The 15,710-nt window shown below is 37.6% G+C and overlaps 1 protein-coding gene across 2 annotated transcripts in view; it reads right to left on the bottom strand.

The window, feature by feature from the left end:
- VPS8 (vacuolar protein sorting 8 homolog (S. cerevisiae)) overlaps positions 1 to 15,710 on the bottom strand; it is a 351,425-nt gene that overhangs the window by 211,132 nt on the left and 124,583 nt on the right. For both annotated transcript variants that reach the window (XM_006884085.1, XM_006884086.1), the window contains exons 22-23: positions 13,557 to 13,646; positions 10,544 to 10,595 (exon numbers count right to left, since the gene is read on the bottom strand). In XM_006884085.1, the coding sequence (XP_006884147.1) occupies positions 10,544 to 10,595; positions 13,557 to 13,646 (142 nt within the window). The remainder of the gene's footprint in view (positions 1 to 10,543; positions 10,596 to 13,556; positions 13,647 to 15,710) is intronic.

The following is a 15,710-nucleotide window of genomic DNA, read 5'->3' as shown; positions in this document are numbered from 1 at the left end:
GAAATAGCCTTCTGTACATCCAAAGCCTGGATGTACAGAACTATCTGAAGGCAGTGGAGAGTGCAAAGATGCATACCTAACATCTAATCAGCAAGGAGTTCACACTTACTTGGAGAAGCAGAAGCAGGCATTTGGACAAGGAGCTTTCCTCTCCCTTGGCCCCACGTGGGCTCAGTGCACTCCCTGCTGCACACACAGCAGCCACCAGGGGGCACATGGAAAAACCTCCTTTCTCGTTTGTTCAGGTTAGGTGTCTTACACTTGCCTATGAGGGACAGCAATCTTATGAACAGATGTGAACCCTGCTTTGTCCTACACCATCTCCATGCTGTCATGCTCAAGGCCAGTGGGGTAGTCGCTGTGCTTATGGAAACGTAAAGTGAAGCCAGAAAACCATGACTAAGAGAGCACAGGAATCACAAAAAGGAAAGAATCCGTGAGATACTCAAACTGTCTGCCCACATCCCTGAATGATTCCTAAAGCACTGAGCCTGGAAAAACATCAGAGCAGCTCAGCCAAAAAAAATCTCTGAAATGAGCTAAGACTGAATCCCTGAGAGAAACCAGTATTCAATTTTTTTTTTAAAAAAAAGCACGAGAGAGAAAAGGGGGTGGGAGTGACTAATCCTATACAGAAAATTAAAATAGAATTCTAATACATGTTCAAGTAATCATATAGAAAAACAAAAGGAAGATCAATAGCTGGAACAAAAGTATACCACCAAACACAACTAACTAAATTGGGGAACAAAATTTCAATTTATAGATAAAAAATGTCAAATAAGATTAAAGAAATGAAATCCAATCATATTTTCTATAGAACAGACAGGCTAAAAGAAACAAATAAGTTGAGTGTGAATATTTGGAAAAAGATCTACCATTCAAAGAGCAATCATAAAAAAAGCTACAATACTGCTATCAGATAAAACAGATCTCTTTTTTTTATTATTATTGTTCATTTCAATGAACATCTATAGATATTTTGGAATTCCATTAATTCATTGTTGAAAACAGATCTTAAAACAGTATGTACTACCAGAGATAGATTTCATAAATACAAAAGTATCATTTTAAGAAAAGAATGTAATAAATCATAAATGTATATGTACCCAATAACAGGGCTACTATATATATCTATATAAAACAAAAATTAAGAACTGGTAACAGAAAGGGACAATTAGAGATTTAAACAATCTTCTCTAAATAAGTGACAAAAGTATTATACACATACAAATTGGCAAAGACAAAAAAGATCTGAACATCATCTGTAAGTGCCTGATTTAATTAATATCGTTCTGGTGGGGCAGTCTAGGGAGCTGCAGTGCTCACCCAAAAGTGGTGCCTCTTGTGGTTCTAACCTATCAGTGACTTAGAGAGATGAGCAATCTCTTCCTAGGTGATTCACAGCCTCAGAAAACCTGCTGGAATGTCAAGTATGAGTTGCTTCCGACTCAATAACAATGAGATTCAGGTAGTTTTGTGATTTTTTAGTATTGTAAATTCAACAAAATCAGAAAACAGGTTTTTTAAGTGTACATACTGTATTTACTAAGACAGATCATATTCTAGACCAAAATACATGTTTCAGAAAAATTTTAAAACATTGCAATCTTGTAGATTATATTCTCTGATGACAATAGAAAAACATTATAAGGCATTTGACTGTTGGATCACAACAAACTGTGGCTGACTCTGAGGGGAATGGGAATCCCAGAACACTTGACAGTGCTAATGTGAAACCTATATTTGGACCAGGAGGCAGTTGTCAGAACAGAGCAAGGAAACACTGCATGGTTCAAAATCGGGAAGGGTGTATGCCAGGGATGCATCCTATCTCCAAACGTTTTCAATCTATATGTGGAACAGATTATCTGGGAAGCTGGGCTCCATGCGGAAGAATGTGGCATCAGGATTGGAGGAAGACTCATCAACAACCTGTGTTATGCAGATGATACAACTCTGCTTGCTGAAACTGAGAAAGACCTGAAGCGCTTGCTGCAGAAGTTCAAGGGCCACAGCCTTCAATAGGGATTGAAGCTCAACATCAAGAAAATAGATTCTCACCACTGGTACAACTGGGAGTATTATGACAGATAGTGAAGAGATTAACAGCTTTAGTTTGCTTGGCTCCACAATCAACACTCTTGGTACCAGCAGCCAGGAAATCAAAAGACAAACTGCACTGAGAAAGTTGGCTGTCAGAGCATTGGAGAGCAATAATGTCAGTCTGAAGAATAAGGTGCACCTGATCCAGGCCATAGTTATGCATTAGAGAGCTGGACAATGACTAGGGATGACAGAAGGAGAACTGATGCCTTTGAGCTGTGGTGCTGAAGAAGAGTACTGACTGCTAGAAGAACAAACAGGTCTTCCTAGAGATGGTAAAGCCAGGCTGCTCCTTGGAGGCAAGGATTCTGAAGTTTTGACATACTCTGGCCATGTTGCAAAGAGGGCCCAGTCCTTGGAGAGGGACATCATGCTTGGGAGGTTGAGGGACAGCACAGGAGGGGAAGACCTTGCTTGAGATGGACTGATTCAGTGACTGCGGTAATGGGGGTAGGGGTGTCAGAGACAGAGAAGGGTTCAGAGCTGTTGTTTGTACATGGGGTTGCTATGAGTAGGAGGCAACTTGATTGCACCTAACAACAACAATCAGATATGAGAACTCATAAGTAATACTTTGGTAGACACATTCACAATGTATTTAGTTAATATTTAGAAATTAGTGAAATAAATCAGTCTGCTGAATAAAGAAAACACTGTGTAGAGAGAATGTTAATGAGCACTTATTTCAGAAGAGAAAAAAAAGTATTTTCTATCAATGGCCCAAGGTTCCCACTTAAGAAGCTAGAAAAAGAAGAACAAATCAAACTAAAGGCAAAAGAAAATGAGGAGCAGAAATCAAAGAAGTAGGAATAATAAAAATAGGTAAAATTATGAGAGTTTTAAGAAGCGAAAATGAATACACCTCAACCTAGACAATCATTGAAAAAAGATCAAAGACAAATTACAAATATGAAAAAATGGGTTAGGGGAAATAGTAGACACTCTTCAGACATATTAAATAGTAAAGACTCTTTAAATGTTTAAAAGATAGTAAAATAATATAATAAGCAGCTTCATAAAAATAATTTAACATTTTCATAAACTAGATGGACAAATTTCTTGAAGATACAAATTGTTGACAGATTGTGACAAAAGAAGAAATGAAAAATAGGGATAGTATTTTATCAGTGAAAGGAAATAGATTAATGAATAAAAGTTTCTTGATTAAAAACATCCAGGCACAGATGGTTTGCTGTTAAACACATTCAAATATTTAAGAAACAGTAATACCAATCTCATACGAAGTCTTTCAGAATATAAAGAGCAAACATTTATTACTTTGATTGTAAACAGGCAAAGATGACCCCAAAAAAGAATAATACACTAATATAGTTCACAAATCTTATTATCTTTGAAGGAAAGAAGAGGTATATATAAAAAAATCAGTTGTATTGGCACGTACAAGGAATGAACAATTAGCAAATGAACATATGAAAACTAAATTCCATTTCCAATTCAGCATTAACAAAAATACTGAGAAATATATTTAATTTAATTTAAGATTTGTACCTTCAAAACCCTACATATAATATAGTACACTAAGATTAGCTAGAGGCCGAGCCTTCCTATCAGGAATTACAAAGGAGGAGGAATAGCTGCAAACAGATACCAGTGATTGGAATATGGGATGTAAGAAGTATGAATATAGGTAAACCGGATGCTGTAAAGGAAGAAATGGAACGCATAAATATTGATGTACTTGGCATGGGTGAAACGAAATAGAATGGCATGAGAAATTTTTAATCAGACAACCATATGTTCTTCTATGCTCGAAATGAAAAGGTGAGGAAAAATGGGGTTGCATTCATAGTTAAAAAGACTATCTCCAGATCCATCTTGAAATACAATGTTTTAAGGGACAGAATAATATCCACTGCCTTACAAGGAAGACTTGTTACTACCACTATCATTCAAATATATGTACAAACAACCAAAGCTAAAGAGGAGGAAATAGACTTCTACCAAGTTTTGCAGTTGGAAATTGATCAACATGTAACCAAGATACAATAATAATAATAATCAGTAACTGGATTGTAAATGGGAACAGGGAAGAAGGATCAGTAGTCAGGAAACATGGACTTGGTGACAGGAATAAGGCTGGGAAACAGAATTATATAATTCTGTATAATCAATGATTTATTCATTGCCAATACCTTTTATAAGACATACATACAGTGACTATACACATGGATTTCACCTGATGGTCTACACAGGAATCAGACTGATTACATCTACGGAAGAAAAATCATTGGCGAAGCTCATTATCAGTTGTGAAAACTAAGCCAGGTGTTGACTGTGGAACAAATGAACTACTCATATGCAAGTTCAAACAAAAGCTAAAAAAAAAAACAAATCAAATCCATAAAAATCAAAGATTGACCTCAAGTCTGTCTATCCCACCTGAATGTAAAGACTATCTCAGAACAGGTTTGAGGCCTTGAACATTAATAAGTGAAGACCAGATGAGTTGTGGGAGGATATCAAGAATATCATCCAGGAAGAATGCAAAAGATCATTATGAAGACAGAGGAGGAAGAAAGACCAAGATGGATGTCAGAAAAGACTGAATATTGCAGTAGAGTGCCGAGAAGCCAAAGCAAAGGGAAGAAATCAGGAAGTTAAGGACTTGAACAGAAATTTTGAAGGGGCAGCTCAGAAAGACAAAATATTATAGTGAAATGTGCAAAGAGATGGAGTCAGAAAATCAAAAGGGATGAACATGCTCAACATTTCTTAAGCTGAAGGAAGTTAAGAACAAATTTAAGGCCTGAACTGTACAATAATTAAGGATGCAGGGACGGAATGTTGACTTATAAATCATCAGAAGAAAATAAAAAGAATACACAGTAACTGTATCAAAAAGACACAGAAGAATTTCATAATATGACATCTGATCAAAATGCAATGCTGGTGAAAGAGGAGGTTCAAGCTGCTCAGAAGGAATTGTCAAAAAGAAGGCCCTAGAATTGACAGTATATCAATTGCCATATTTCAACAAACAGATGCTGCCTTGGATAGACTCATCAGGTTGGGTCAAGAAATTTGAAAGACCACTACTTGGCCAACTGACTGAAAGAGATCCATATATTCCCACTTGAAAAAAAAAAGGTGACCCCATAGAGTGTGGAAATTATTAAACAATATCACTAATAACACATGCAAACAAGATCCTGCTGAACATTATTAAAAAATGACTGAAACAACAGATCAACAAAGAACTTCCATATGTGCAGGCTGAGTTTAGAAGAGGTTGTGGCACAAGGGATAATTATAGCCAACATTAGATGAATCTTGGCTGAAAGCAGAGAGTACTAAAGGAATGTCTATCTGTGTTTCATTGACTATGCAAAGGCGTTTGACTGTGTGGATCACAACAAACTGTGGCTGACCTGGAGAAAAATGGGAATTTCAGAACACTTAATTGTGCTCATGCAAAACCTACACTTGAACCAGGAGGCAGTTGTCAGAACAGAGAAAGGAAACTGCATAGTTCAAAATTGGGAAAGGTGTACATCAGGGATGCATCCTATCTCCATACCTTTTCAACCTATACATGGAACAGATAATTTGGGAAGCTGAACTTTGTAAGTAGGAGCGTATCATCAGGATTGGAGAAAGACTCATCAACAACCTGAATTATGCAGATGACACAACCCATTTGCTGAATTTGAGGAGAACCTGAGGTGTTAGCTGCAGAAGGTCAAGGACTGTAGTCTTCAATATGGATTGAAGCTCAACATCAAGCAAATATTCTCACCACTGGGCCAATTGGCAGGATCATGACAGATGAAGAAGAGATGGAGATTTTAAAAACAATTTCAGCTTGCTTGGTTCTACAATCCACAATCTTAGACCCAAAGTCAGGAAATCAAGAGAAAAACTGCATTAAGAAAATCTGCCATCAGGGACCTCTCTAGAGTACTGAAGAGCAACAACATAAGTCTGGGGACTAATGTGCACCTGATCCAAGCCATGGTCTCTGCACTTGTTATGTATCAGAGAACTGGACAATGACAAAAGATGCCAGAAGAATCCTTGATGCCTTTGAGTTGTGGTACTGGAGAAGAGTATTGAAAAGACCATAAACTGCCAAGAAAACAAACAGGTCTCTCCTGGAGAGGGTAAAAGCAGGCTACTCCTTGGAGTTGAGGATTTTGAAGCTCTGTCTCACATACTTTGGTCATGTTGCCAGAGGGGACCAGTCCTTAGAAAAGAACATCATGCTAGAAAGGTTGGAGGGACAGGACAGGAGAGGAAGGTCCTGGATGAGGTGGATCAACTCAGTAACTGGGGAAATGGGGTAGGTGTGTCAGAGACAACAAGATTAAATTGTATTGGAAGTACTTTTAGGGCAATATGACAAAAGAAGGAAATAAAAGGCATCCCAGGTCAGCAAAGAAGTGGTTAAACAGTCAATATATGCAGATGATATGATAATATATAAAGAAAACTCCATGGACTCAACAAAAGAACTGTTAGAGCTAGTGGACCAATTTAGTAGAGTGACAAGATACAAGGTCAATATACAAAAGTCAGTAGGATTCTTCTACAGTAACAAAGAAAAGAGAGAAGGAAACCAAGAAAGCAATACTATTTACTATAGTCAACCACAAATTGAGATACTTAAGAATAAACTTAGAGACAAAAAATACCTTTACAAACAAAACTACAAAACACTTCTTCAAGAAACAATAAAAACCTACATAAATGGGAAAATGTTCCCTATTCATGGATAGGAAAACTCAATATAGTGAAAATCACAATCCTACCAAAAGAAATCTCCCTGCTTAACACAATTCCAATATAGATACCAAATTTCTTTTTCAGAGAGGTTGTAAAGGCAATAGTCAAGTTTATTTGGAGGAGACAAAAATCCTGAATAAGCAAAGCACTCTGGAAAAACAAGAATGAAGTAGGAGGCATCGCACTCCCTGACCTCAAAACCTACTACACAACTGTAATAACCAAAACAGCATCATACTAGTACAATGACAGGCACATAGACCAATGGAACAGAATCAAGAACCCACAAATTAACTTATCTATCTATGGTCAACTGATATTTGACAAGGAAACAAAATCTATCAAATGTGGAAACGATAATCTCTTCAACAAATGATGCTGGCAAAACTGGACTTCTATCTGCAGAAAGCTGATGCAGGATCCACATCTCATATCATACACAAAAACCAACTCAAGGTGGATCAGAGATCTGGGAATAAAGTCCAAAACCATAAAATTCATAACAGACAAATTGGGGTCAAGCTTAGAAGGCTTAGTCTACAGTATAAAGAGACTGTCAAATACAGAAAGAAATGCACAATCTGAAGAGGATAAAATTTATGAATGAGACTTTCTAAAGATTAAATCCATGTGTGCATCAAAACCTTTTTCCATCAGGATGAAAAGAAAACCTACTGACTGGGAACAAACATTTGTTTGCAATACCATCTCAGACTAGAGTTTCATAATAAAAAGTTTACAGAATACTCTGGGCCTCCAGAAGAAAAAGACTTATAATCCAATTACAAAATGGGCAAGAAACATGAAAAGACTTTTCACAGAGGAGGACATTCGGATGGCAGGCAAACAGACACATGAAGAAATGCTCCAAATCACTGGCAATAAGAGAGATGCAAATTAAAACCACAATGAGATACCATCCCACTTCAGTAGGAGTGGCAAAGTTTAGCAGGGCAGCAAGTAACAAATTTTGGAGAGGAAGTGGCGAGATAGTAAGTCTTATACATTGTGGGATTGTAAAATGGTACAACTACTATGGAAGGCAGTTTGGTGTTTCCTCAAAAAGCTGAACATAGAAATTCCAGACAACTCAGCTATTCCACTGCTTGGAATATACCCTGGGAAAAGGAGAACTGAGGCACAGAGACTTGTACACCAATGTTCATAGCAGCATTATTCACCATAGCAAGAACATGGAAATAGCCCAAATGCCCAAACAAGGGAATGGATTGAGAAATTACAGTACAAACAATGGAATACTATGCAGCATGCAGGAGCAATGATTTTGTAAATTACTACCTAACTTGGGAGGGACTGGAGAGCATTACACTAAGTGAAAACTCAGTCTCATAAAGACAAATACTGTATAAGACCATTATTGTAAAATAAAGATGAGGATCCAAAGAGGGGAGGGGAAGCAGAAGGATGTGGATGGGTGGAGGGGGGAGTGAGGAGAGCTTAATCGTAAGGTTACACAATTTGAAGGGTGGAGGGAGGTATGGGTAAAGGAAAGGGGAAAGATCTGGTGTGAAAAACAATGTACATGAACTTTGTAAGTAAACCAGTATAAAATAAAGTATGAAAAGAAAAATGTATATGAATGAAACACAATGGAAACAAATTACTGTATGAAAATAAATTAAAAAATAAAATAAAAAGGTGTGTTGTACTGGGAAAACCTGCTCTCAAGACCTCTCCAAGAGAGCGCTGGTAGCCTAATGGCAAGAAGCTGCACTGCAATCCCAAAGGTGCACGGTTCGAAGCTACCAGATGCTCTGCTGGAGAAAGAGGAGCAATCTCCTCCTGTGCCAGTTGGATACAATTCGACGGCACACAGCAAGTTAACAAACAACAACAAAAGAGTAAAAAAAAAAAGACTTCTCCAAAATGATAAAAAGCAATGATGTCAGTTGAAACGGTAAGGTGTGACTAACACACAAGCCATGGTAACAACAAAACCTAACAAAAACAAAGGGCTGCTGTGACCTATAGTCAACTCAATAGATCTAACCACAGCAACATACCCCCCAGAGTGAATAATGTTTTACAAACACTGACAATAGTAAGTGCTTTGCCAGGATCTGGAACAATGGGAACTTCCACATATTGCTGATGGGTGTGCAAAATGGTACAGTTAGTTTAAAATACATATGGCAATACTTTAGAAAATGAAATATACATTTATCATATAAGCCAGGCATTCTAACTGTAGGTGTTAACTCTGGATATAAGTATACGTACACATGTCCACACAAAAATTTGTTCTCTGCCTCAGACTAGACATAGGGGCCAGGACAACATTAGGGATCCTCGCAATGATGGAACTCTTCTGAATCTTTATGGATGTGAATGTCCTCCTGGTCAGAGTGCACTATATTTGCTTTGTAGGATGTTACTGTTACCAAACAGTATCACTAGGTAGAACACTAATTGGGCAGAGAAACATTAGCTTGAAGAGATGAATTCTATGTATTATTTCTTATAACTGCATGTAATCTCTAAGTATCTCAAAATAAAATACTTAATTAAAAATAATAAACTTGTTCATAAATTTTGTAACAGAATTACTCAAGAGAGCCTAAAACTGCAAGCAATTGAACTGTTCATCAACTGGTGAATGAGTAGATTAATTATATGATAGGCAATTCTCAGGATTATGGTAGTTACGTTCTATAAAGCTGACATAATCATTTTGATTCATCTAATACTGAGACATTACCCCAAAAGAAAATACAGTTAAGCTTCTAGTTATATTTTCATTAAATAATCAATACACAACCTTTTTTTCACATGTATTTCTGTCTAAAGACACCTTATTGTATCCATTACTTAGAAATAATTCATTACATGTAATATTTTCTTATAATAAAATAAAAGCTTGGATAAATGTAACCTTTTTTTACTTTGGGTAACATCAAAGAAAATATCTTTGGCTTTCAGTTTCCCAAAAAATGCTGTCTGTTGCACTATTTTTTAAAAAAAATCAGTTGTCATGAATTCACAAAGTTAGCTGACTTTCTATCTTTTCTATAGCTTCATCATGCGCTATAGATGTTGCTTTAGCACCTCCTGGGAGAGCCTCTTCCTTTGTCTAGATGTGCTATAGTGTTGATTCATTAACACTGAACTCTGGGCCAACAGCCCCATAACTCATGTCTGACTGGAGCTTATCTAGCACACAGATTTTCTCTGGAAGGCACATCAAAGATCCCTTGCACTTAGGGACACTAGAGAGTACTTCAGCATTATGCTTGGGGACCATTTTAAGTGGTGAAACCACCACTGAAGAGGACAAAAATGAGGAAAATGTGGCACTAAATCGACCATGAAGGACATATGCTTACAATACGAGACCTGGTACAAGAAGCAGAGCCCCCCCCAACTTAGCCTGAGCGAAGAATGTGCGCATCAGACAACCCAAATTTTTCGCTACTCAATGCACATCTGTGACTGACTGCAAATGAGCCACAAGTATTGATGTGAGTGGTACACATACATTTTAGCAAGTCAGCAAATGTATAAATACAGAATCCACAAATAGTCAGGATGGGTTACATGTTCACTTTATGGACTGCTATCCAGCAACAAAAAGGAAGGAACTCATGGAGACATAAAATTGGCACACTTATGAAAATATTGCACAATGTTTTAAAATTTAAAAAGGAGACAACTTTAAAGCTTAGAAAGTTATTACCTGTTAGAGTCTTTCCTGCATTCAGAGGAGGAGAGATGACTTTGAACAGCTTCTGCATTAGAATGAACAGGGAAACAATCAAATCATTTAAAGAGATGGGATTTTTAGAAAGATAATCAAGAATCTTATGTACTTTCTCTGACTCAGTGAGATAGGAATTAGCTCCTGGGATTAGATACAAAAAACGTTAAGTATTCATATGCACTGTCCGCTAAGGGAGAGTTGCTGAGAAACAATCACCACTGTCAGTTTCCTCACAGAAAGAAACCACTTAATAATCATCACATAGGGAGATGAAGGTCTTGGTTGAGATTGTAAGTTCAACTAATAAGATATTAAGTGCTGTCTATGGGGTCACAGTGACCCCATGGATTATGGATAGGAACCCTGCCCGGTCTTATGCCATCCTCAACATCTCTAACGTACTCGAGCCCACTGCTACAGTCACTGTGCTGATCCTTCTCATTGATTGTCTTCCCCTCTCCTTTTCCAAGGACTGGCCAAAGTATGTGAGAAGAATCTTTATTATTCTTGTATCCAAGAAAACATTTGTTTATCCTTTTAGCAATACTTGGGATATTCCACATTCTTTTCCAACACCACAACTCAATGGCATCAATTTTTCTTCTGTTATCCTTATTCACTGTCCAACTTCCAGGTATGTATATACCATGTAATTGAAAAGATCATAATTTGGATCATGTACCTTAGTCTTTAAGCTGACATCATTGCTCTTCAGCAATTTGGAGAGGCTCCTGACAGGAGACTTTCCCAATATATCTTTTGATCTCTTGGCTGTTGGTACCAAGGGGGCTGATTGGATACTGGCAAGATTAAATCATTGACAATGCCAATTTCTTCTCCATCTAACATGATATTGTCTATCGGTCTCATGGTAAGGATTTTTATTTTCTTGACATTGAGATGTAATTCATACTAAAGGCTGTAATCTTTGATGCTCTGTAATAATCGTTTCAAGTTCTCCTCACTTTCAGCAAGCAAGGTTGTATTGTCTACATAATGCAAACCGTTGATCAATCTTCCTTTGCTCCAGACGCCACATTCTTCCTCATAAAGTCCAACTTCTTGAATGATTTGTTCTTCATAGAGGCTAATGCACACCTTTCCTGATTTTAAACCATACAGTGTATTGATGCAGTGACTAACACAGTGAACTTGAGCATGGCAGAGATTGTGAGAATGGTACAGGAAAGAGCGAGGTTCAGATCTTTTGTTCACAAGGTTTCTATGAGGCCTGGAAGACTCCATAGCACCTAACAACAACAGTCATCTTAAATGTGATGACATTTTCATTCTATAAAATATAGAAAATTTCAAAAGGCAGCAAGTCTCTCCTAATTAAGACTTCTTTAAGTAGTAAAATAGTTAAACTTTTAAACACAGTGAGTTTCTCACAGGCAGAGAATTAAGAGGAATTAGAGGAGCACCTAAACCTCTCATTAGTAAGGTTTCCAAAGGAATATTTAATAATAAAAGCCAACTCCAAAAAAAAATATCATAAAAGCCAAGTTCCTACTGGAAGCCATTAAATGTGAAAAGTATTCTCAATATAAACCACATGGAGAGACTGCCCATCTTTCTCCTGTGGAGCAGCTGGTGGATTTGAACCACATACCTTAGCAGCATAATTCCTTACCACTAAGCCACCAGCATTCCCTCAATATAAAAATATGGTGACTAGACTAGCTCAATGCTGCTCGTTCCATACAAGATGTACAGATGTACATCAATACAGATTTCATTAGAAGGGTAGAAAGGAGATGCACAAAACAAATACTTCAACAGCAACAGTTACAAAATGCCAGAAGTCATGTTTATCAAATCAGAATCTATGTTCTGAGATTATTTTGAGCGAAGATGAAAACTGTCTTAATTCTTCTGCACCATGGTTTAGAAGTGAAATCACATCATCACAGGGGAATCAAAAGCAGGGGAAGAAGTGTGTGTTGCTCATTCTACAAAATGGCCAAGAGAAAAGCAATACAAACAAAAGTGAAGGAGTTAAGAATTTGAGGATAGTCATCCTATCACCCTAACTGTGCTTAAAGAAGCCTGAGAGGATGACTGCTCACTTACTTTATACACTGCAGACAGTGTCAGTGTCATTAAATAGGAAAACAAACTTGGTTTCGTTCTGTCTTGTCCTTCTGCACCAAACATTATTACATATTATAATATTACAAAGGCCCAGGGACAGGCACTACATGGATCTGTAACCCAGTACATACAACTCTGCCTTTGATCAAGTGGCAGGCAAATTACCAGATGAACACAGGGTTTTATTCTTTTTTAAGAGAGTTTCTTAACTATCAGATGCTATTTTACTAAGGGTCAAAGAAATTATAACAAATGCTAAAAGTCTAAACTGGGTAAAAGAAATTAACAATTCACAAATAATGACTTCTCACCACTTCAGTTCTTCTTTCAGCAAAAGAGATCTACACTTGTTATCTACTACTGAGATGGAACAGACTCATAGCTGACCCTCTAGCAGGTTTTCGGAGGCAGTAAGTTCCGAGGGAGAAGACTGTCCATCTTTCTTTCACAGAGGAGCTGGTGGATTTGAACCATGTGCCTTTAGGTTGGCAGCCTGACTCCTTACCACTAAGCCACCAGAGCCCCCCTTTGATCTTCAAAAAGCAATACAAAAAAGGGCATTATCAGGTACAATAATTACATAAAGCATAGTTTTTGTACATTTTGGGAAAATCTTAAAAATTTAGGAGGAAAAAGAAAGTTTAATAGGCAAGTGTAATTTTTATTTTCATCTATTGTTTCCTGAGGTTTTAGCTATCTACTTAAGCAGATAAAAAAATGCAACAAGAAAAAGATAAAATTAAAGCCACAGACTAAAACGTGACCATCTAACAAATGTACAAGAAATTAGAAACTAATCAGAAATAAACAATGATATCCATTCAAAGCACATGGAGATGAGGGGAAAATAACAATAACAGAAAAAACTGAGGGTGCAAATTGGGAGTTCCATTACCTCCATTGGACTAATAAATTCATTCATGCCTCGGTTGTAGACATAGATCATGGCATCATATAGACGATTTTCCCAGCACATGAGAACAACCTGTAAAAAGAAATTCCTTCACTTATGCAACATGTTGTGTCAGTTATTGTCCTTAAAATTTTTAAGAATGAAGAAATCTTAATTATTTTTCTTTATTCCTTCCCTAAGTAAAACTGAAATAATAATACTCAAGCACAATACCAAGGTAAAAGCTGTTTTAGGGTTAGTAGAAAAAACAAGGTCAATGCCATCAAGTTCATTCCAGCCCATGTAAAACTATTCCATAGTGCCTTCCTGGCTATAGTCTTCAGGAATCAGAATTCATTTAATGGGTGTGGTTTTTAATCTTTATGGAATAGATTTCTAGGCCTTTCTTCCAAGCAGCATGAGTGGGTTCACACCCATCCTTCCCATTTGTGCCTCCCAGGGAATCTCATTAATATTGTTATGCACCACTGAGTGGGAAATAACCCACAGCTGACCCTTGAGCAGGTTTTCAGAGGCAGTAAACATCAGTTAGTCCTAAGTCTACTACTAATCCAAAGGTGGCATCTCTCTGGCAGTTTGAAAGTCAGGCAATCAGGCCTCAGAAAACCTGCTGGAGGGTTACCTATGAATCTGTCTGAATTGAGGACAATGAGTTTGTTTGGGCTTTTAAGACTTTTTATTTTATATTGGTTTGCTTTCAAAGTTCATATACATTGTGTTTCACACTATTCTTCATTCACATTCTGTTTCATACAATCATTCCCACGCTTTATGTTTTATAAAATTAATCATCATTGGACTATGCCCATCAGGACAATGAGTTCCTAATGTCTAATTTCATTTTAGTCCATTCCCCTCTCCTTTTCTTCCCTGTGACTCCAGATAAGATCCAAAGAAGAGTCCTGTAAGATCTTCTCTGAGTTTCATAGACACTTTACCCTCCTGTGTGAGTAAGTAAAGCATCAACTGTAAAAGGACACAAGGAGTCTCTACTTTCTTTTTCACAATCATTTCGTCTTGGGTCACACGTTCTACACAGAGTTCCTGAATGCCTAAATTTAGGTTCTCTCTTAAACTTTTGGGGATAAAGTGCTGAATAGAATAATCCCTGGCCTGGTTTCTACCTTTATAGAGTTTACATTCATCTTGGACAGCTCAATATGCTATGCCTTACACCACTAGCACCCCTTGAAAATACAATAGATATGTACAGGATTAGCTTAAAAGTTGGCTTTTCTAGCAATTACATTAGCCCCTAGCCCCCTCTGGTCTCCAGCTACTTTAACTGCAGACAAATGGTCTTGCAGATCATTAACAGGTGTGGGAATAAGATGAGAGGGGGCAGAGGGAGGGAAGGAGAGAGCAGGAGAGGGAGAGGGGGAACAAGGGGGAGAGAGGGAGGGAGGGAGGAAAGGGGGGGAGAGAGTTCGAGAGCACGTGAACTTCCCACATTGAATAGCAAAACTAGAGGGAGACTGGACTGGACGAGACTAGAATGGAGCAAGACCCTGGTGTGAATGAGACCAGAGTGAGACCCCATATGAGAATGAGACCCTGGTAGAGGGACCCTAGTGATGGTAGTGGCATTCCAAACTCAAGGCTACCTTCTCAGAAAGTCTATTAAAACCTAACTAATATAAAGCAGCCTTTCACTGTCTCCCTACCATTTTGCCCGTCTGGTTTTTTTTAATATAACTCTTGTTTGGGGGTATTTTGTGGTTTGTTTACAGATTGTTTACTGTCACTCTTTTCTACCAAAATGCAAGCAAGTTTTATGAAAGAGAAGGTCTTGACTGCCATGGTCAAGGTCTTGACTAATGTGCCCTCAGAGCCTGACACGCAATGTATGTTTCTTGATAAATAAATAAATGCTGCCCAGAGAGTAAGGGGGAAAAATTAAAAACATTGATCAATAGCGTTGATATAGTGAAGCTTATTGTAGACACTACTGAAAACAAGATTGAAGAGTTGGTAAAATATGGAGAAAATGGAACGAGTTGTTTGTTGTTATGTGCCACTGAGTTCATTTGCAACTCATAGCGACCCTATGCACAAGAGCCCTAAACACCATCCTATCCTGTGGCAACCTCGCTGTCTCAAACACATTCATTCCCACCACTTCACTCACAGAATCGA

Source organism: Elephantulus edwardii, unplaced genomic scaffold (genome assembly GCF_000299155.1).
Source record: "Elephantulus edwardii isolate Elephantulus edwardi_28Jun2011 unplaced genomic scaffold, EleEdw1.0 scaffold00031, whole genome shotgun sequence".
In the NCBI taxonomy this organism is placed as follows: Eukaryota; Metazoa; Chordata; class Mammalia; order Macroscelidea; family Macroscelididae; genus Elephantulus; species Elephantulus edwardii.
The sequence above is the reverse complement of the archived record's forward strand: the minus strand, read 5'-3'. Positions and strand labels throughout refer to the sequence as shown.